A 23,856-nucleotide genomic window follows, 5' to 3' on the forward strand; every position below is an offset into this window, starting at 1 on the left:
AAATTAAAAGATTAGAGGTGTAGGGAACTCATGCAGGCTAAAATCAAAGAGGAGAAGGCAAAGCTGACCAAGCCATCAGACCACGCCTGATGCTGACAGCGGTGAAATATACCTCGTGGGCGACTCGGTAACGTCTGACAACCTTCAAAGAAAGGAGAAAACAAAAAGTTGTAGGAGAGGAAAAAAAAATGGATGATGGTGAAAAAAAAAAAAAGAAGGAAAAAGCAGCAGTGAGAGGCAGGCAGCAAAAAAGCCAGCATATCAGCCAACCCTTGTCTACAGGTCTGTGGGGTGGGGGAGGAGCTGGGACAGCAGCAGCGGGGGGGCTTAAGAGTCTGAAGCACATACAGAGCAAGAGAAAGCAAAGGCTCATGGCACTGCGGGGGATTCAAGATGCTTGAAGGGTGGGGCTGGTACAGAGGCAGCACAAAGATGTGCTTAAGCTCAGTGTAACCTCCTCGCTAAGGCTACAGGGGCATGGCAGAGACCCATATGACTGGACACAGGGGACTACAGCCATAGCTTATGGCTCAGATGTTGCTCTCTCTGGACTAGTAGTCTTTCTGTTCACTGGGACAGTAACTGGGCCAGGGTAGAGGGGAAACTTTATACATTCATACCAAATACCCAGGGAAGCCAGACCCCTGGACCAGTCTGGCCCCTGGGCACAGATGGCCAACACCATCTTTCTTCCTCTTACCTATTTTGGCTCCTTTCTTCAGGAGAGTGACCACAACAGAAGTGTTCCGGCACCCCACTGCCCTATCCAAAGGACGCATCCCACTGTAGTCAACATGTTCAATCATGGCCCCATGATCCACCAGGAACTGAACCTAGGACATGGATCATAAAAGACAGTTAACACAGGTGCACTGGCTCAGCACTGCCTCACTGAGGGATGTGGCTACTTCTGGCTTTTCAGTTGCTGGTCTGAAAGTGGCTGTGTATTTCAGACTATAGGTATTCTTTTGATCTTCAATAGTGATTTCAAAATTCTTGCCCTCTAGCAAGTACAGATATAAATCTCTATGTCAGTAATGATCAAAATATTACTTCATCTTTGATCTAAGATGGTATTACTAGTGGAGAATATCTCCTATGTCTATTTTACTGAGGCTTGTTTAAAGGTACTCACCACCTCGGCATCTCCATAGAAGGCTGCCAGGTCCAGTGGGGTGCGGCCATTTTTGTCAGCATGGTCTGTGGCAGCTCCATTATCTACCAGAGAACGAACTACTGACAGATGACCCTTTAAACATGCCCAGCTTAGGGCTGTCAATCCTTCTTTGTCCATAAGAGCAATGGAAGCACCTAAAAGAGCAAGAAAATACATAAAGTTGTAGTAGGTGAGAAAGATTATATTTAAGGCATGTGGAATGCTTTTTGTTTCTCCTTTCTTCTACTGATGTTCTAGGAACTATCCCAGATTCTCCTGGCTCCAAGAAGCTTTTCCCAGTTCATCATTACTTCATTTTAAATGCACTCAACAATTTCTCTTATCTGTGTTTAGATATTCTACTTGCATATAATAAGTTCTCAATGAATGTTTTCAGAACTGAGTGGAAGTCTTCCATTTTTACTAGTGTATACTCCTTGAGAGACTTTCACAAAGTAAGGGCCCAGTATATGCGTACACCAATGATAGTGCCAGGTCACTTTCTCCTTTGCTAAAGTGGGGTAAATGGGCTCATGGGTAAACATTGAGCCCAGGTCACAAAGGCAATTCTGAGCTTATATGAAACAAAAAAATGCGGTTTATATATGTGTGTGTGTGAATTCTACATAGCCAACAGACAAGATAAAATAATGGCATTCACTGGGAAGTGGATGAAGCTAGAGTGAATCATGTTGAGTGAGATAAGTCAGGACCAAAGAAACAAAAGGTGCATGATATCTTTAATATGTGGATATTAGATCCAAACAGTACAAGAGCGAAGACTCAGTATTTGGGGACCCAATGTTAAGGACACAGTCTTGGAGATATAAACATAACTACATAGACATAAAAATCTATGATGGGTTATATACTCTATAGACATAATTTTTTATTACATAGATTAATATGTACATATGATATACAAACCCCCAGCTTAATTTTAATTATGTTCTAAAACCTAAGTGCCAGTAATTGTATACAGAAATTCCCTTCTTGAATACTTGTTTGTTAAACACGACGTTTGAAATATGATGTAAAAATCAATGTTAATACATTCTTAAAAACAAAACAAAACAGTCCAGTCCCTAGAAACGTAAGTATAATGGTAGTACCAGGGGGCTAAGGATCGAGGAATTGTGGGTCAGGGACATGAGCTTTAAGTTATGTAGGAGGAATAAGTTCAAGATCTATTGTAGATGATGGCGATTAGAATTAATAATATGTTGAATACTTAAAAAGTACTGATAGTAGAACTTAAGCATTTCCACCATAAAAAACATGGTATGGTAAATAGCTTGCTTTAGGCATTCTACTTGTACATATAAAGCAAAACATCATGCTTTATGTATACCTGTGTGTGTGTGTGTGTGTGTGTGTGTGCTCGTGTGCATGTGTGTGTGTGTGTTTTTTCTTTTTCTGTACTTTAGTATTATGCATCAACTTTTTTAAATTTTTTTTTTTTTGCCAGTCCTAGGGCTTGAACGTAGGGCCTGGGCACTGTCCCTGAGCTTCTTTTCCTCAAGGCTATCATTCTACCACTTGAGCCACAGCACCACTTCCAGCTTTTTCTGTTATATGGTACTGAGGAATGAAATCCAGGGCTTCATGAATGCTAGATAAGCACTCTACCATTAAGCTACATTTCCAGCGCTGTCCATCAACTTTTTCACTCAAGGCTGGCTCTCCAGCCACAGCTCTCCTTTTGGTCTTCTGCTGGTTAACTGGAAATAAAAGTTTCACTGACTTTCTTGGCCATGCTGGTTTCGAACCATAATCCTGAGATATTAGTTTCTCAAGTAGTTAGAATGTGTACCTTTAAACACCATAAGTATATAAAAATTCTATTTGTGAATTAAATACAAAGAAATTCAGAGTTTACTTAGCTCTCTTCAATAACGCTGTCTCACTTGCTTAGTTACTTTTATAGTCTGTGCTGGCTTCCCGTCAGCATTTAGTATCAACTGTAAGGATCACGCATACTAGACATACAATTCTGTAATCAGTCTAGACATAGAGTTTTTGTAATCAGAGCTACCTTTGGTTCTTAAGACATAGGCTGCAAGCATTTGGATAGCAAGGAGCCTATAATTTCCTTGATAGTACTGAATAATAGCATCTAAGATAATCTCACAAATATGATATATCATAGTTACTAAGTTAGAGATCAACTTATGCACAGGGGACACTTTCTAGGCTGCCTCCTCAGCTAGACAGGATGCTGATGACAGTTCAAGCTGAGAACCTGACACATTCATGCTTAGGATCCACTCAGCAGTTTTCTGGCCTCTCACTTTTTTTTTTTTTTTCCAGTCCTGGGCCTGAGCTCAGGGCCTGGGGACTGTCCTTGGATTTTTCTCAGGGCTAGAACTCTACCACTTGAGCCATAGCACCACTTCTGGCTTTTTCTAAGTATGTGGTACCAAGGAATCGAACCCGGGTCTTCGTGCATGCTAGGCAAGCACTCTACCACTAGGCCAAACTCCTGGCCCTGGCCTCTCACTTTTGTATCCCTAGAGGTCAGCGGACTCTGTGGCTTCCTATATCAGGATGAGGTTCTGGGAAGCATCATACCTCTAACCTGAGGAAAGCCCTTTAGGTACTAGCTATTTTTCTATAACGCTGTAGTTTGAAATTAGGACATTGACTCTAACATGGAATGAATGTGAAGGTGAGAGAATTTTAAGTGTTCTCTGATGCCCTGAATTCTAGTTTGCTTTAGTTTACTCTTTAGTTTACTCCTTTTTTCTTGGGGCCTGATTCAGATCAGGATCCATCTACCTCCACCACCTGTGTAACAGGTATTTACAGGCATGTAAATTTTTTTTTGTGGTTCATGGGGCTTGAACTCTGGGCCTTGGTGTTGTTTCTGAGCTCTTCAGCTTAAGGCTACCACCCTACTACTGAGCCACAGCCCCACTTCCTGTTTTCTAGTGATTAACTGGAGGTAAGAGTCTCACAGACTTAGTGCCCAGGCTGGCTTTGAACTTCGATTCTCAGATCTCGGCCTCCTGAACAACTGGGATTACAGGCATGAGCCACTGTGCCCAATTTGATCCCAAATTATTTTAACCTAGTTAAAATAATACTTTTCCAGCCTTATTTTCAATAGTCATAATGTATTTCACTAGACAACTTACCTATTTTCCAGACATATTCACTGCCATTCCTCTTTGATATCTACATTACTTCTGTCTAAACAAAGAATATTTGTTTATTCAAGATTTTAAAGTCCACACTATTCTAATTCAACTAATTTTATTAGGATACTTAGGATTCTTTGCCTCTTATTTTCATTTTGTGTCTTTTTTTGCCAGATTATAAATTGAGGTTCTAAATTAGTTTATTAATTTAAATGGCCAAAATAATGTATAGTCTCTACCTCAGTGTTCTACCAATAATGTAATTTAGATGAATGATTATATAATTTATTTGCCTCGTTGAACTGGCTTACTTAAAGAAAAAAAAAAAACAGTCCAAAGAGCAGAATCCCTTCAGTGGTTAAGGAGAAAAGCCTCTGGAGTCTGTGTCTGATGAGCTTCTACTGGCATACACATGGCAGACCCTGTACCTAATGATTATCAGAGGCCAAAGAGGTATTGGCTTTTCTAGTGGACACAGTTTGTTCTGGAATATTTACTCCTACTATGTCTTACCTTAAGAATATAGGCATATTTCCCCCTATCCCACCCATCTCCTTATTACTAAGTCTCTTTTCTTTCCCAGCAATAATGGACATAGAGACAACGAAGGCCGATTTGTCTGAAGGTTTGTGCTGAGCAATTAAGAGTCACTTTGTATACTAGAAGAGAAACTCTGACTCTAACCCAGCCTCAAGTTTGAGGTAGTAGAAACAAATCTTGAAGGAAAGATGAATATCTATTAAGTTTTTTTTTAAAAGTCTTGGAAGAAACCTAGTCATCTTCGTTGTGCCGCCATCATGGCGGCCTCCTCCTCCTCCTCCTCCTCCTCCTTTTCGTCTTCATCTTCTTTTGTGGGTCCTGGAACTTGAACTCTGGACCTAGGTACTGTCCTTGAGTTCTCTAGCTCAAGGCTACTACCCTACCCCTTGAGCCACGGCACCAATCACAGTGGTTTTCTGGTGGTAAATTGGAGATAAGAGTCTCACAGCTTTAGTGCTGGGATGGCTTTGAACTGAGATCCTCAGATTTCAGCCTCTTGAGTAGCTAGGATTGCAGGTGTGAGTCACTGGCACCCAGCTAGAAACCTAGTCTTCCTAATTCAATTATCCTTAGATGCTCAGTCTCACAGTTCTTCAGGAGATTGACTTCCTTTAGAGCAAATGGATGTGATTGTGGATGTAGATATAAATATTTAAGTCCAATTTACTAACAATGAAATTATTACTTCAGTCACATCAACTTTCTGCTTCATGCAAATGACCAGGGTCCACTAGATGGCACTGCAGAGTTGGCAGTCACAAGCTTTATTTTACTATGTTGATTTACAAACACCAGCTACTGTTTCGCCACAGTTGACTGGGGTGGAAGCCATCAATAGGACTTTAAAATACTTTTCCAGTGCCAGATATCTTCTGGATATCTGGGGAAAAGGTTCATTAGGCTCATAAAGGACCACCTCCTTTAACTTATTTCCCTTGGAATTTATGGATATTGGTAAGTGACCAAAATAATTTATTAAAATAGCATTTTACGAATATCCTGATTCTTCAAATAGGATACTACTGTTAGCAGATATCCTAAACTTCTTTACTTCCTTGGGATTCAAGAAAAATATTAATTATGCTGGATAACAAAAGATCGATAAAGTCACATTACAGACAGTGGAAGATGTTTATTGGGTACACATGTAAAAAATAAGCTGCTCAGAGAATACTGATTTGAATCAAGTACATGAAACATGTTACTTTGGTTAAAATCCCTCAGGCCTGTTGTATATAAGAGGAAAGAGACAGTCTTTCATTTTCTAAGCAAGTGGATTAATAATCTTTCTCTCTTTCTCTCTCTCTCTCTCTCTCTCTCTCTCCTTCCTTCCTTCCTTTGTTCCTTTCTCTCTATTTCTTTCTGGTTTTCTTTCTTCCCTTCCTTCTTTTCTTTTCTTTCCTTCCTTCCTTCCTTCCTTCCTTCCTTCCTTCTTTCTTTCTTCCTTCCTTCCTTCCTTCCTTCCTTCCTTCCTTCCTTCCTTCCTTCCTTCCTTCCTTCCTTCCTTTGGTTCTGGTCCTAGGGCTTGAACCCAGGGCCTAAGCACTGTTCCAGAGCTCATTTTGCTCAAGGCCTCACTCTATCACTTGAGCCATAGCTCTACTTCTACCTTTTGTTGGTTAATTGGAAGAGAGTCTCAGGGACTTTTTTGCTCAGACTGGCATTGAACTGTTATTCTCAGATTTCTGCTTCATGAACAACTAGAATTACAGACATGAACTACTACAGGTGTCCAGCTAATCATCTCCATTCTTAATATCTCCTGCAATCTATTGCTGGAAACCAGGAGCTCAGTGAGTTTTGGTGGAACCCAACTATCCAACTTCAGCAATCCCAGAACTGACCTTGTGCAAGTAGAAAGTCCACAGTTCCTAGATGGCCTTCAGAGGCAGCCATCATCAGGGGTGTACGACCTTGCTTGTCTGCCATGTTGACATCAGCTCCATGAGTAAGTAGAAGATCAACAATCTGAAATTGTAGAGAAATAGAGACCAATTATTCCAAGAAGAAGATCTGCTGAGAATACACATACATATGGTCTCCTGTAGTGTATAAACTACTGCTGTGTATGGTATTTCTACACATAGCATTCTACACTGCCTGAATGCAGTATAGTTCTAATAACATGCAATTTAATTTTTAACTCTCTTAGGGATCATCAAATAAGAAGAATTCATCTCCAAACCTCTTTATTGAGCCACTAAGTAAAAAAAAAAAAAACAACAACAAAAAACCGAAAATAAAAAAGGTAACAAGCTAAGTCAAGATGTATTCTAGTCAGGCTTACATCTATAATCCTAGATACTCAAGTGGCTAAGATTTGAGGATTGTGGTTTGAGGCTGGCCTGGGAAGAAAAGTCCATAAGTCTCATCACTAATTATCCAGAAAGAAATCAAAAGTGGAGTTATGGCTCAAATGGTAGAATGACAGCTTGCAGTGAAGAAGCTGAGTATGGGCCAGGAGTTTGGCCTAGTGGTTAAAGTGCTTGCCTAGCATGCATGAAGACCCAGGTTTGATTCCTCGGTAACCACATATAGAAAAAAGCCGGAAGTGGTGCTGAGGCTCAAGTGGTAGAGCTCTAGCCTTGAGAAAGTCCAAGGACAGTGCTCAGGCCCTGAGCTCAAGCCCAGGACTGCCCTGAGCTCAAGCCCAGGACTGGCAAAAAAAAAAAAAAAAAAAAAAAAGCTGAGTACCACCTCCACAAAGGCATACAAAACATGTACTTTAAACAATCCCACAGTGGAAGCTCCAACACAAGGACACACGGCACTACCTATGTCTGTAATATTTTATTAATTTCTATGGATGGCAAGCCAGCTAGAAGCAGTAAACACTCCTGACAGAAATAAAGTACCTTTGACAGCGCTTTAGTATAGCTTGGCTTCTATTGCTTTTCTTCCCCCTTCCTTGTTCAAATACTAAAGATTATCATCAGCATACTTGTTCTTCCACCCAAAGTATGTCAATGAATGATGATCAGAATTCAAACATATTGAAAAATCACATAGATAGGATTTGTATATATTTTATTTCAGTAAGTCTGAGACATCTATAAGTAGGTGGTTAGCAAGAATCTCTTTTAGAATGAATCTTTCAATGAACTGTGGACATGGACTGGGAAATGTAGGGAGGTCACTTCACCACTAGGATAAAAGTAGTCAGTCAATGTAGACCATGATAATTTTTTTGTACTGTGTGACCTTGGGACTTGAACAAAGAGCCTGTGCAGCTTTTCTTTTTCTTTTTTTAATTCCTCAAGGCCAGTGCTCTACCACTTCAGCCACAGTTCTACTTCCAACTTTTTGCTGGTTAATTGGAGATAAAGAATCTCATGGACTTTCCTGCCCAGATTGGCTTTGAACTATGACTCTCAGGTCTTAGCTAGATTACACACATGAACCACTGGCACCAGGCCACAATAATGGTTATGTATGTTAATTAAAAAAATCATTTTCTCAGTTAAATAAAACATTGACAACAGAGGCCTAAACCCTCAAATCTAATGACTTGTGCGTAATCCAAAACTGGGCTTTTCCCCACTCTAGTACTGGGGTTTAAATTTTAGGCCTTCTACTTGTTAGGCAAGTGCTCTATGACTTAAGCCATTTTCCCCAGCCCTTCATAGGTTAGTTTGTTTTTCAGATAGGGTCTCATGTTTTTCCTAGGGCTAGCCTCCGACTTTGTTCCTCCTACTTCTACTTCCTAAGTAGCAGAGACTACAGGTATGAACAACTACACATGGACTATGTTTTGAGATGGTGTCTTGTAAACTTTTTTGCCAGCCTGTCATTAAATCATGCTCCTTCTAATTTCTTTATTCCAAATAGCTAGGATAATAGGTCTGAGCCATCATGGCCAGCTGTGATTTTTTTTTTTAAAGGTTTTGAGACAGGGCCTCATTATATATAGCCCAGAGTGGCCTGTAATTGACAGTCCTTTGCACTTCATCCTCCTGAGTGCTGAGATTACAGGCATGTACCACCACATTTATTTTCTTGATATTGAAAGTTCCCAAACGGAATTCCTTCCTTCCTAGGGATGGAAGCAGTTACCATGCTTACCTGCCAGTGGCCCTGGCGAACAGTGCTGAATAGGGGCACTGCACCTCGGCGGTTTGGCTGAGCCACTGCTGCCCCTTGTTCCAAGAGTAGACGGCACACCTCCAATTTTCCCCTTCCGGCTGCAGCTGTCAGAGCTAAGGGCAGAGAATAAAGACTGAGGAGAGCCGACATGTCTTTTGTCTTCAGAGTTAAACATGGCAATGTGTTTCCATATAGTTTACTTAATATAAACATAACAAGTTGCTGTGTTTGATTAATGCAACTGCTACTTTACATCCAACTGCTACTTCACTTTATTTTAGCTGCTTTCTTCCAGGAAGTATTTTTTTTTTTTTTTTTTTTTGTGGGTCATGGGGCTTGAACTCGGCCTGGGCACTGTCCCTCAGCTCTTCAGCTTAAGGCTACCACCCTACCCCTGGGCCTGGGTGTTGTCCCTGAGCTCTTCAGCTCAAGAATACCATCCTACCCTTGAGCCAAGTCCCACTTCCAGTTTTCTAGAGGTTAACTGGAGATAAGAGTCTCAGGTCCTTTTGAGCCGGGCTGGCTTGGAGTCTTGATCCTCAGATCTCAGCCTCCTGAATAGCTAGGATTACAGGCATGAGCTACCACACCTGGCTCAGGAAGTAAATTTTTAGAGAAAAATAATGAACAAGAATAATTAAAAGGGATAACAATATCTGAGGATAATCATAACAAACCTTTGATCAAACTCACTTGGTATAATTTTTCCTATCACTTGGTTCCTTGCATTAGTTATGCACTGTCCATTAGTCTATGTCTGAGTGAAATCTAGACAGAATGAACTTTGCAGACATACTATTTTAGAGTTAACTGTGCACCACCCTTGATCAAGCTCCACTCCAGAACCTTGGACTCTCACACCTAAAGAACTGAAGTCAGAAGTTGCAGTCTAAGGATCTTAGGCAAATTTTTATTCTTTTCCTCCCCATTAACTGAGAATTTTTATATGAAGATTAGAATTGTTTAAAGTAATTTTTTTGCCAGTCCTGGGGGCTGAATTCAGGGCCTGAGCACTGTTCTTGGGCTTTCTTCAAGGTTAGGGTTCTACCACTTGAGTCACGGCACCACTTCCGGCTTTTCTATGTATGTGTTACCAAGGAATTGTGTTAGGCACATATTCTACAACTAGGCCAAACTCCTGGCCCTGTTCAGAGTATTTTTTTTGAAACAAGGTCTCCATATGTAGTCCAGGCTGGCCTTGAACTCCTTCTGCCTCAGTCTTCCTAGTTTTGGGGATACAGGTGTTTGACTAAGTAATAGGATTTTTTTTATTGTAATTAGTAAAAGGGTTACATGATATTTGCCAGATAGAAGGTGCATTAATTCACATACATTGATACCCTTTCACATGTCTTGGTACCCATTACCCTCCACCCCACCCCCTAGGATTTGTTTGTTGTTGTTGTTTTGCCATTCTTGGAACTTGAACTCAGGACCTGGGCACTATCTTTGAGCTTTCTCAAGGCTGGCACTCTACCACTTGAGCCAGAGTACCACTTTTGGCTTTTTCAGTGAATGTGGTACCAAGGAATCAAACACAGGACTTTGTGCATGCTAGGCAAGCACTCTACTGCTAGGCCATACATACTCCTAGCTCTTCACAGGAAAGTTCTAGCTAAGTGAAGGTCATTTCTAAGTCCTGAATAGATGCATGCAGACTATAATTATTTACTTGATACAGGGTTTTTTCCCCAAGTGGTCTTTTTCAAATATTTAATATTTTTTTAATTTTATTTTGATCAGTTTTTCTTCTGAATTATTTTCTTAGATTATTATTTTTTCCATATATTTTTATTGTAATTAATAGAATATATTTGCCAGATAGAAGGTGCATTACTTACCATACATTGATACCCTTTCTCATGTCTTGGTCCCCATTTCCCTCCCCCCCACCCTCACCCCTCATCTTGTTTTCCCCCCTTCTAATCATTAAAAAGACCATGGTGTGTAGCTATCAGAATACAAGAGTAGTTTGAGAACATGACTGGGATAGATGTTCATTAGGTATAATAAGAATTATTCTGTTAGTGTGTAAAACCACTTGGAAAATTTCTAACTCCAATATTCTGATTCCATTTAAAGTACTAGGTGATGAGATTGCAGCAGATCTCCCTATGTGTGAGGGTCAAATATATTCTTTTCACAAAAGAACCTACAGTACCCTAGAGAAAATAGTCCGGAAAGTTATACTGTCTCCTCAAATAATTATATTACTCTGGTTGAGCTATTTCTCTCTACTGAATAACATTTTTTATGAGAGAGAATGTTCCATTTGGCCTTTTTCTTTATTGTATCATCTTTGTTATTGAGGTTATGATGTCATCTGGCAACAACTCCAGCTGACAGCTAGACATGGTCATTAACACAGCTGGTCAATTTCATCTCAAAACAATGCAACTATGTCAAAAGAAGTCTGGACTTTGTGAAACTCAAGAGCAAAGGAGTTTCTTTGGCTGGATTTTATGAGTCTTATCAAAAACTGTTAGGACTCTTTGAAAGAAAGGAGATTAAGTAAAGCCAGGTCTGTAAAACTACAATTGATTCTTAGAGCAAACATAGCATTTAGGAATAAAATCTCTTCCTAAGAGACCAGTAACAGAATTTGTTCCCTAGCTTGTCAGCATCTGATGAGATTAGCTGACACAATGATCTGTTTTTCAAAGGGTAACATTTAAGGAGCTTGAAGAGGCAGACGGTATGCAGCTCTGAGTTGGGGAAACAGCCAGTCTGTTTAGATGGGGATGCTGACACGAAATAGAATGCTGTAAAATGAATGCTTCTTTTATCTATTTGCAATCTTGAAACAGTACAGCATGTAAGATTAATGGGAAGAAGGTGTTTGGGAAGGCAAAAACTGAGTACTGTCATCTAAAACACTATTAATAAAACATTTAAGAAGCTATTTTACAGACACTATCTCTACACTTAACCCATCTTTTTTTTTTTTTGTCAGTCATGAAGCTTGAACTCTGGGCCTGGGCGCTGTCCCAGAGCCCTTTAGCTCAAGGCTACTGCCCTACCCCTAGGTCTGGGCCTTATTCCAGAGCTCTTCAGCTCAAGGCTACCCCTGGGCCTGGGCGTTGACCCTGAGGTCTTCAGCTCCCGGTTACCACCCTACCCCTAGTGCCACAGATCCTCTTTCCCATTTTGGAGATGAGTCTCATATCCTTTTGTGCCCAGGCTGGCTTTGAACCTTGACTCCCAGATTTCAGCCTCCTGAGTAGCTAGGATACATTATTATTCTGTTGGTGTGATGAGGACAGAGTCCCTTGAATCTGGTTTATTTTGTGAACTCTGGCTTCTTTTTTTTCCATATATTTTTATTTTCAATCATTATTCTTAGCCTGGAAAGTTACTAGCAACTTGTGATGTGTGTGTGCGCACGTGTGCTCATTCTGGGGCTTGAACTTAGAGCTTGGGCATTATCCTTCAGCTTTCTGTTCAAGATTTAATTCTTTACCATTTGAGCCACAGCTCTACTGCTGGCTTTTTGGTGGTTAATTGGAGGCAAAAGTCTCAAACTATGATCCCTAGATCTCAGTCTCCTGAGTAGGTAGGATTCCAGGAATGAGCCATTGGTGTCTTGCTGTGTCAATTCTTAATGCTGATATAGTCTGGGTCCATTATAGGAGAGATAGGAAAGGGTAATCTGTCATCTTATTGCTTTTTTGGGAGGGGTGAGTCATGGGGCTTATGAATATATATGTATATATCATAACTGATATGATAGCAAAGAATTGTGTCAGTGCAGTTGACAATAGCAAATGATATAGATTATTGAAAATATTGTGGTCATCATCTTTTCCTTAGGGAACAATTTGTATCTTATGTCAGGATTGCCGAGATCAGAGTGTGATTAACTAAAAAATATGTAAGATTTTTCCACTGGAGGAAACATCATAATTCAGTGAGTTGTTCTGCATTTTACGCAGAAGCACACTTAACCTTATCACTCCAGGTGGAGAGGTAGCCCAAAGTCCATTAGTGAGATGCACAGTCATTTTCACATAGCAAAGACAGCATTCTTTTCCAGAAGGAAGTAACTTTTCAGAGATTTAGAAGTTGGTTGCAAATAAATTCCATTCTAACTTGTTTAAATATCATGTTATGTTTATAATAATTATTGTGTATAATTATCAAATCAATATAATTCTGCTCCATTATCATCAGTGCTCTATAACTTCTTTTGTTGCCCTAAATGGTTAATGCCTGTGCTCATGGCAACAAAAGGGCCTATTGAGAAGTATGGTAACACTGTATTGGGAACGTTTTGTCGAGAGGAGAGATAAACTAACATGACCCTTTTACAGCTCTAGGTTTGGTATGGATACTCAAGAACTGTGGATGTCTTGGCTAGTCTCTTCTCAGCCTTTTCTCTGGCTTCCCTCAGTTCCGGGTTCCAGAGACAGCAGCTGTTTTCAGCTGTACACTTTCCTTTAATCTGTCATGGGCTCTTAAGCTGCAGCTGTCTGACATCTGCTTTCTTTGGCTCTTGGAGAGAAAGCGATTGTTTGAGAAGCAGATTCCTGAGATTTGGAGCATTCCATGTGATGATGTTGAAGAAGACATTTTTTTTTTTTTTTTTTGGTCTGGTGTGGGGCTTGAACTCTGGATGTGGGTGCTGTAATTGAGCTCTTCAACTCAAGGCTAGAGTTCTACCACTTGAACCACAGTGCCACTTCCGGTTTTCTGGTGGTTATTTGGAGATAAGGGTCTCACAGACTTTCATGCTCAGGCTAGCTTTGAACCATGATCCTCAGATCTCTGCCCGAGTAGGTTTAGGATTACAGACATGAGACACCAGTGCCTGGCTAAGAAGTCATTTAACTGACATGAAATCCTGTCATGGGAAGAACTAATTCCGTAAGTCATCAAACATTTTAAATGAGTTCAGAGGTCTTCTCTAATTTATATATTTTTTTGTGTCATTCCAGGGCCTGAGCATTATCCCTGAACAATTTTTGCTCCAGGCTAGTGCTCTATCACTTGAGTCATAGCTCCACTTCCAGCTAGCTTCTTTTTGGTACTTATTGGAGAAAAAAGTCTTGCAGACTTTCTTGCCTGGGCTGGCTTTGAACCATAAGCTTTGAACCAAGTAGCTAGGATTACAGCTACGTAGCGAAGACAGCATTCTTTTCTAGAAGGAAGTAACTTTTCAGAGATTTAGAAGTTGGCTGCAAATAAATTCCATTCTAACTTGTTTAAATATCATCTTATTTTTATAATACTAAAATTATTGTGAATTAATATCAAATTTATTTTTAGTAACACTCTTACTAAAATGTGATCCCTTCTTGTTCAGTAAAATATTTCTTCGAAATTGGTCATTTCAATATTGGTGTATTTCTTTTGGCAAATAGACAACACATATCTCTGGTTACTCTACCATTTTCTTTGCCCTTGTTTCATAGAAACATATAAAAGGCTATTAATGTTTCTCCAGATGCTCTTGTTTAGACTTGGAGGAGGGATAATAGTAAATTCCTGCAAAGGCCATAGGAAGGGGCTTCTGTTTATACAGTACTTAATGACACAGAAATTTTTTTGTTATAGACCAAGAGAAATTACATGGGATCAATGCTATGGAGTGGTACTGTCAGTATGCACCTAGATAGCAACTTACCTCAAAATGCAAAGCTTAACTATGTCAGGTATCATGCTGTTATGAAAACATATGGTTAAGCTAGAAATGTGGACAAAAATGTAACCCCTGCTCTGGCCTGGCAGAGTGTAAAGGAAACTTTTAGTCTTTAAAAGGAATTTGGAAACAAGAGCGAGGAAAATTTTTGTTGAAAAGTATTACGGGTTTCCAAAGGGAAAGAGGAATTACAACAAAAGCTGTAAGAGAAGAGCATGAAAGACAGACTAGAGAAAAAAATAGGTGTGAGATACAGAGTTCACACAAACACAACACATTCATGACAGAGGAGAAGACGGACCAAGAGAGTACCTGTCTCTCCCCAGAGACTGTCAAAGCTATTGATTTGTGCTCTCTCTACTTCCTCTTCATCTTTTTCTGGAAGATCAAGTAGGTAGGAGACAATCTGAAACAAGAATTTATGTCAGTTCAAAATTCAGGTGTGGATAATGAAATTCGCAGGAAAGTGGATGAATCTAGAGCGAATCATGTTGAGTGAGACAAGACAAGACCAAAGGAACAAAAGGCGCATAGTATCCTTAATATGTGGCTATTAGATCCAAATAGTACAAGAGAGAGGACTCAATACTTGCGTACCAAATGCTAGGGACATGGTATTGGAATTATCAACACAACTACATAGACATGAAAATTTATGAATCTATAGACATGTTTTATTACATAGATTAATATGTATCCATGACATACAAACCCTCAGCCTAATTTTAATTATGTTCTAAAATCTAAGTGCCAGTGATTGTATATAGATTCCCTTCTTGAATACTTGTTTGTTAAACATGTCATTTGAAATATGATATAAAAATCAATGTTAATAAATTCTTTAATAAAAAAAATTCAGGTGTGGGAAACTATGCTACTGACCCTAGCCTGTGAGGTTTATAAGATATTTCAATTATTCAAATATCACTAAATCTCTTACACACAGAACTGGTTATTCTAGCAACAAAACTGGTCTGAAAAGCAAGTCTTATTAGATATGGTGTTTGCATGTTTCTCTTGAATACAATTTACTGATATAGCATATAATTTAAAGAATTATCCTTCCTATTTGCATTAAAGAAGCAAGTCCTTATTCTTTTAATAGGCTACAGAAAACAAATATGGAGAAAACTGAGGGTCTGTATTTCTTTAGAGCACAACAATCTCCTCTTTTCTTCATAGAACCATATTTGTGTCTAGTAAAGGGAGAATGGCTACTAACCGCAAAGAAAACTAACAGCTCTGTTTCCAGGAATCTGATTGTTCTGAAAGTTAAAAAACATCTTCCACAGATAATGAAAAATTCAGTTTTACTTAATATTCCTTTGGTTACATATCACATCAGTTGACAGCGTGGCTATTCACTGGAATATACTATGCAGTGGTGTGGAGCTAGTTTGTAGGAAGCATGAGAGCTGATTACTTAAAATTTCAGGAGTTTTGCAAGATGCATTAAACACAGTAAACAATTTATTAAAACTTAAATAAATTATATCAAAACAAAGGGTAAACAATACTTAAATCTAGTTTGGGGATGTAGCTCAGTGGTATAGCACTTCCTTAGCATATGTGAAGTTCAGGTTTGATTTTTAGCATCATAAAAAATTAATAAGGAAACAAGGCAATGCAGAACAAAAAACTGAAGTCTCACAAATTGCTAGCTATTTAATTATATATTACTATTATCTATGCTACTGAGATTATATTTATAATATCTGAATGGTATAAATATTACATAATGGTGTGCTACTGTGCATCTGTTCCCACCTTTGTTTTCAGTGATGTCACACTTGTAAGCCTGAAAATAGAACATGGTGGGAATATTTATACTATGTAAGTTGCAAAACATTATAAATCAAGATTTGACTTAAAGCTGGCTATTGGGTAATAATTGTCAAGTTTAGTTATAGGTAAATGAAAGCTCATTATTTCATTCTATTCACTTTAGTATGAGCACAAAATTTTGACATTGGAAAGAACATTAGAATTCAAAGCATGGGAAATATGAGAGAAACAAATGGGAACAAAGTAAGAAGAAATCATATCACCTGAAAAAAAAGATGTGGTTTAGAGCTGAAGCTGAAAGAGGTTTAGAATTAATGAATACAATCTGCATAAAGATAAGTGGTTTACAGTAGATCTCATATTTAATTTAAGTAAAAATATATAGGATAGTTAGCAAACTGGGAAGCAACTCCAAACGACAATACATGTCTAGGTTGCAATCAGAGGTTTAGCTGCAGATACAAATTTGGCCAACAAAAGCATTTATTATTACTTGAAAAGAGTGTATACATGTTAAGTAAAATTTACAATAAACTTTTAAGTTTATTTATGCATTAATTTTTTTTTTGGTAAGTTTTGGGCTTGAGCTCAGGGCCTGAGCGCTGTCCTTGGGCTATCTCAGCATCACTTTCAGCTTTTTCTATGTATATGGCACCAAGGAACTGAACCTGGGTCTTCATGCATGCTAGGCAAGCATTCTACCACTAGGCCAAACTCCCAGTCCCTATAATAAACTTTTGAACACATACATACACATGTGTGCATGCATACCTGCACTTTATCCTTCTCTCATCTCAGAGTCAGTGATTGAACATTTCATAGCATTCTAATAATTCTATGTAATTGATAGATTATCATTGTTAAAAGGGGTTGGAAATATGAGGAAATAGATAATTTACAGTGTCCTTTCCAACCCTCATATTTACAGCTGGAATGTTGTAACTTGCTTCTTTTTTGTGTGTTTGTTTCCTACATCCTTTAATAATAGAAAACCTCCTATCACCTTCTTCTTACCTCAGTGTAACCCATGCTGGCTGCAGCAATGAGGGCTTGCTGGATGGCATGGCTCTTCTTAAATACTCCTTGCTGCTGGCCAGCCATTGTCCAGTCACACTGAATCAGAAACTTGACAACTTCTAGATGACCTCGAAGTGCTGCATGAACCAAAGCACACTGCCCATTCTTATCTAAGTGATCCACCTGAGGAGAAAGAATAGACAAAAATATGTGTGACAATGGAATTCTATGCTGCCATCAGAAAGAATGACATCACTCCATTTGCAAAGAAATGGAAAGACTTGGAAAAAATTATATTAAGTGAAGTAAGTCAGACCCAAAGGAACATAGGCTCCATGGTTTCCCTCATTTGTAATAATTAGTACACATCTAGGACTCTCCTAGCAGAGGATCACAATAGCTCAAAAGCTATTGTACATATGGTCATACAGGATGAGACTAAATGAGATGAACTCTAGGATATGGAAACGAGGTTTATTTTTGTGACTGTTGTTCTTAATGTACTATGTTATTTATTTTCTCTTTCCTTCCCCTTATGGTTAATCTCATGTGGTTATTGTATCTGACTTTGTTACCTGGTATACTATATATACATTTTTTTTGTTTATTTGAAATAGGGAAGGGAAGAGGGGAAAACAAGATGATTGGGGGGGAGGGAAACAGAGACAAAAACATGAGAAGTATCAATGTGTGAGAAGTAATACACCTACTACCTGATGAATGTAACTGTAATCCCTCTATATATTACACTGACAATAAAAGAAAAAAATATGTGTGAATAAAGACTTGTGGCTATACTTGCAATCCAAGTCACTCCAGCTCACTGCTCATGTCTAGGTTACTAAGATCCATCCTTTTCTGATTGCTCTACCTATTCCTGAGCAAATATAGAAGAAATTCTCTACTCAGGTCAGACCAACTTTTCTTGATGTTCTTTTCGTAGGGATTTTCTTTTCCCCAGAAAAGGTGGTTAAACTTTTGTTTTCATCTTAAACAAAAAATAAAATTCTCAACTCAAGATTTGTTTTTCTGAATTATATTATCCTTTGTCTTCAAATAGTTTATTTTCAGATTAGGATTTGAGAGACTTGCAGCTCTGTTAGCACAAGAAACTCATTTTGAAATCAAGAAAAAGATGAAAAACATTTTGAAGTTCTAGTTTTTTGTGGGTCCTAAGCAAATGAAATGATTACTCTTGAATCGCTCATCTGACCACTGAGCTTTGGCAAAGGCCACCCTTCTCTTCCATCAAAAGATAGATTCTCAGTGATCTGGCCCAAATGGCCACAGGTACTTGGAGCTTAATGCTAGACGAGGCACCAAAAGCACTTTTCTCATTTCTGTATTGGAAACAAAAGCCTGATTAACATCAATTTACCAGAATGTGTTTGGATCCAGGTTTCAAGCTGGGAGCATAGCTTAGTGGTAGAGTGCTTGCCTAGCATGCATGAAACCCTAGGTTTGATTCTTACATACTCAGAAAAAGGAAGAAGTGGTGTTGTGACTCAAGTGGCAGAGCACAAACCTTGAGCAAAAAATGTCCAAGGACAGTGCCCAGGCCCTGAGTTCAAGTCCTAGAACTGGCAAAAGAAAAAAGAAAAAAGAAAAAGATCCAGGTTTCTTTCTAACAGGAATGTGGTTAACTATCTATACAGTAGTTAATAACTTGACATCCAAATACTGTTTCTGGTTCTTTCACTGACTGATTACATGCAAACTTGTCCTTTTTTTCTCTAGCTTGCACTCTAGACTGACATTTTGCTGGTTAATTATAGATAAGAGTCTTATGGACTTTTCTACCTAGATAACTTTTACCATGGTCCTCAGATTTCAGCTTCCTAAGTAGCCAGAATTACAAGCATGAGCCCACTAGCTTCATATATACATATATACATATATATATATATATTGCTTATACTAGGCATTCAGTTATCATGTATCCTATGAATTTTTTTTTGCCAGTCCTGGGGCTTGAACTCAGGGCCTGAGCACTGTCCTTGGGTTATTCTCAAGGCTAGAACTCTACCATGTGAGCCACAGCACCACTTCTAGCCTTTTCTATGTACATGGTACGGAGGTATTGAACCCAGGCCTTTGAACATGCTAGGCAAGCACTCTTACCACTAGGCCAAACTCCCAGTCCTAAACAGAGACTTCTTAGAAGTAAGTGAAAAGAAGAATTCTATACTTCCATCAGAAAGAATGATATTGCAAATACATGAGAAGGGGTATCAATGTATAAGAAGTAATGCACCTACTATCTGTCAAATGTAACTGTAACCTCTCTATACATTACCCAGACAATAAAAAATAAAATAAAAAACAAAGAATGATATTGCCTCATTATAAGGAAATGGAAAGACTTGGAAAAAATATATTAAGCAAAGCAAGGTAGACCCATAGAAACATAAGCTATATAGTTTTCCTCATTTGAAGCAACTAGCAGAGTATCACAATGGCTAAATTACTATGTGTATATGGCTATCTAAAATGATCCTTATCAAAATAAACTCCAAGAAATGGAAACGAGAGAGAGAGAGAGAGAGAGAGAGAGAGAGAGAGAGAGAGAGAGAGAGAGAGAGAGCGCGCTATTTCTTTTTTCTTTCTCTCCATCCCCTTTGGTTTATTCCCTGTTGTCACTGTTATTGATTTTTGTTTGTATATATGTTTATCTGATTTGGAGAAGAGAGGAAATCAGAGAAATGATGGGACAACGGGTGATACTAGATACTATGTTGGAAATGAACTTTACAATGTGGAAGGGAGGGGAAAACTGTTCAAAAAATGTACTCAGTATCTTATTTCTATAACTTCTCTATACATCATTTTTACAATAAAATGAAACAAAACAATAAAAGAATAGTCAGTCTGGGAGTGTGGCCTAGTGGTAGAGTGCTTGCCTAGCATGCATGCAGCCCTGGGTTTGAGTCTTTGGTATAATATACATAGAAAAGGCCAAAGTGGCTTAAATGGTAGAGTGCTAGCTTTGAGAAAGCTCAATGATAGTGCTCAGACCTTGAATTCAAGCCCCAAGACAGAAAAAAACAAAAACAAAAATCAGACAAACAAACAAAAAAACCAGCCAAAAATCAAAACAACTCTAAGATTCCACCTCACTCCACTTAGAATGGATCAAGAAATCTAATAACAACAGATGCTGGTGGGATGTAGCCAGGAGGAATCACTACTACACTGTTGGTGGGAGTGCAAACTCATTCAGCCACTATGGAAATCAGTATGACAGTTCCTCAAAAGACTAAACATAGAGCTCCCCTATGATCCAGCAATTCCACTACTTGGCATTTACCCAATTGTCCAGAAACAAGGATATACTAAATCTATTAGTACAATGATGTTTATTGCAGCACTATTTACCATAGCAAAGATATGGAACCAACCCAGATGCCCCTCAGTTGATGAGTGGATCAATAAGATGTGGTATTTATATACAATGGAATTCTATGCTACTGTCAGAAAGAACAACATCACCCCATTTGTAAGGAAATGGAAAGAAAATCATATTAAGTAAAGTAAGCCAGGTTCAAAGGAACATAGGCTCAATGGTTTCCCTCATTTGTCATAACCAGTAGAAACCTTGGGCTCTCCTAGCAGAGATTTACAATAGAGCAAAAGCTAGATACATAAGGACATAGAGTATGACGCTAAATGAAAGGACCTCCAGGAACAAAAGCCATATAATGAGTGAGTGTTGGCCTTAATGTACTGTTATCTCTCATCTCTTTTGCTGTCCCTTGGTTATCTCACATTGTTACAGAATTTTACCTTGTTATCCGATATATTGTATATATGCTTATTTGGTTATTTGAAAGCAGATAGGGAAGGGGGGAAAACAATATGAGGGGCAGGGGTGGGGGGAGGGAAATGAGGACCAAGACATGAGAAAGGGTATCAATATTTGTGAAGTAACACAGCCTTCTATCTGGTGAATATAATGTAACCCTTCTATTAATTACAATAAAAATACATGAAAAAAAACCCCAAATAGCCAATAAGCACATGAGGAAATGCTCAGTGTTCAACATGTCCCCTGGCCATAAAGGAAATGTGAATCCAAATAACCCTGAGATTCATCTCAGCCCAAAGAATTCGAATAACAACAAAAGTTGGTGGGGACGTGGGGATAAAGGTACTCTATTAAACTCTTGGTGGGAATGTAAACTAATACAACTACTCTGGAAGGCAGTTTGGAGATTCTGCAAAAAACTAAACCTGCACCTACCATATGGTTTAACTATACCATTTTGGGGCATCTACCCAGACCATAACAAGTCAGGATAAGATAAAGACATTTGCACACCCACAGTCATTGCTACACTATTCACAACAGCAAAGTTATAGAAAGTCCAGATGTCTTACAATAGATGAGTGGATCAAGAAAATAGGGTACACATATATATATACAATGGACTTTTACTCATTCATTAGAAAGTATATTATGCCATTTGCAGAGAAATGAATAGACCTAGAACAAATTGGGTTAAGTGAAGTAACTCAACCTCCCAGAGACAAACAGCACAGTTTTTCTCTCACATGTGGAAGCTAGATAACATATATAGGGCTCAATGCATTTACACAAAACTAACTGAAGAAGGGTATATTTAGGAATGTAAAGGTGTAACTCCCCTGAACAACTAATGTATTGGTTATCAAAATGAATACCAGGAAGTAGAAACATGTTCTAGTAGATGGACCTAAGGGGGGAGCACAGGAATGGAGGGAGGAAGGGTGAGCTAATGTAGTCATAAATTTGATGTGCATTATGTAAAAATGACCTATGCAACTAAGGATGGGAGGTTAACATGGGGGAAAACAAAGGAGGGCGTGACAATGACCAGAAGCACTGTACTTACAACCTGACTTGGGAATTAAAACCTCCTAGTACAACTCTTGAATAACAATAATACAGATAAAGAGAATGGAATGTAATAGATAAGGCTAGAACTGAAAAGGGAGAGTGCCATTTGAAGGGATGGCAAGAACAATTTAGGAGGATGGACATGAAGGAATGCTGTTTATGCTGTTTTAAAGATAGGACTGAAAAGAGTTCCGGGGTGGGGGAAGGGAAATGGGGACCAAGACATGAGAAAGGTTATCAATGTATGTTAAGTAATGCACCTTCTACCTGGTGAATATAATGTAACCCTTCTATTAATTATAATAAAATATATGAAAAAAAGAACTGAAAAGAGTTGGCTACTAAGTTAATTTGAAAAGGCAATAGAAAGGAAGGTATGGAAGATTCTTTAATTTTGGGAAATAAAAGTCCTATCAGTACATTTTTAAAGCCAGGGAGAGGAGGTAGTTCCAGGTTTAGCTATTTTAGAAAGTTAAATGTAAAAAGCAGTGAGGCATCTAAGCACAACAGCACAGCTGTCAAGGAGGCAGTTAAAAATATGAGCTAGAGAGGCCGGGAATTTGGCCTAGGGGTACAGTGCTTGCCTAGCATGCACCAAGACCTCGGTTCGATTCCTTGGTACCACATACATGGAAAAAAACCCAGAAATGGTTCTGTGGTTCAAGTGGTAGAGCTCTAGCCTTGAGAAAGCCCAAGGACAGTGCTCAGGCTCTGAGTTGAAGCCAGGACCAGCAAACACACACACACACACACACACACACACACACACACACACACACACACACACACACACACACACACACACGAGCTACAGCTTGTGTTTCTGGAATTAGTAATAAGGAATTAAGGATTACCTAAATATAGGTATAACTAGAATGTAGCTGTAATTTTAAGGCTGAGAGCATGAGGCTAGTGATCTTCCTCATACTCAACATTACAATTGTGGAAAAAGAATACGCAACCAGAAAAGCAGGAGAACTAGGATATTAAAAGATCAATGTCAACATCACAATAAAGAGGCTTAGAAAAGTAAGAATGGACAAAATTTCTTTGGTATTTGGCAGTACTGACTTTTGAGTGAGTAGCTCAGTTGTCTGCTGGACAGTGAGAGTCTTTGTTTCTTTTGGTGGCTACCACAGTTTGAACTCAGTGCATCATTTACACATGCTATGTAGGCATTCTACTATTTGAACCATATTTCCAGGCATTTTTTGTCTTTTAGTTATATTCTTCAAGTAATGCCTTGTATTTTTTCTCAGGGTGGTGGTATTATACCACAATTCTGTCTACAGTCTCTCAAGTAGCTAGGATCATTAGCATGTACCATCATGCCTCCCTTATTGAAATGGGATCTTGCTAAGTTTTTACCGGAGTTGTCACTGACCCACAAGATAGTACTAGAGGTTGAATTCAGGGCCTTGAGCTTGCCATGCCCTCATCCCTTTTTGCTTTCATTGCTTTAAATGTTACCTTTCAAGGGGTTGGGAATGTGGCTTATTAGAGTGCTTGCCTAGTATGCACGAAGCCCTGAGTTCAATTCCTTAGTATCACATACACAGAAAAAGCTAGAAGTATCACTGTAGCTCAATTGGTAGAATGCTCAGGGACAGTGTCCAGGCCC

The 23,856-nt window shown here is 38.8% G+C and overlaps 1 protein-coding gene across 5 annotated transcripts in view; it reads right to left on the minus strand.

Annotated features, from left to right (window-relative positions):
• Window positions 1–23,856, minus strand: part of Tanc2 (tetratricopeptide repeat, ankyrin repeat and coiled-coil containing 2) — a 247,578-nt gene that overhangs the window by 13,337 nt on the left and 210,385 nt on the right. For 3 of the 5 annotated variants that reach the window (XM_090349973.1, XM_090349972.1, XM_090349970.1), the window contains 7 exons: window positions 17,357–17,542; window positions 14,870–14,963; window positions 8,899–9,032; window positions 6,681–6,804; window positions 1,136–1,311; window positions 701–833; window positions 113–142 (listed from right to left, as the gene is read on the minus strand). In XM_090349973.1, the coding sequence (XP_090206099.1) occupies window positions 113–142; window positions 701–833; window positions 1,136–1,311; window positions 6,681–6,804; window positions 8,899–9,032; window positions 14,870–14,963; window positions 17,357–17,542 (877 nt within the window). The remainder of the gene's footprint in view (window positions 1–112; window positions 143–700; window positions 834–1,135; window positions 1,312–6,680; window positions 6,805–8,898; window positions 9,033–14,869; window positions 14,964–17,356; window positions 17,543–23,856) is intronic. The other 2 variants (XM_090349974.1, XM_090349971.1) reach the window with 1 other exon arrangement.

This window comes from Megascapheus bottae, chromosome 17 (genome assembly GCF_031878675.1).
Source record: "Megascapheus bottae isolate mThoBot1 chromosome 17, mThoBot2.hap1, whole genome shotgun sequence".
Lineage (NCBI taxonomy): Eukaryota > Metazoa > Chordata > Mammalia > Rodentia > Geomyidae > Megascapheus > Megascapheus bottae.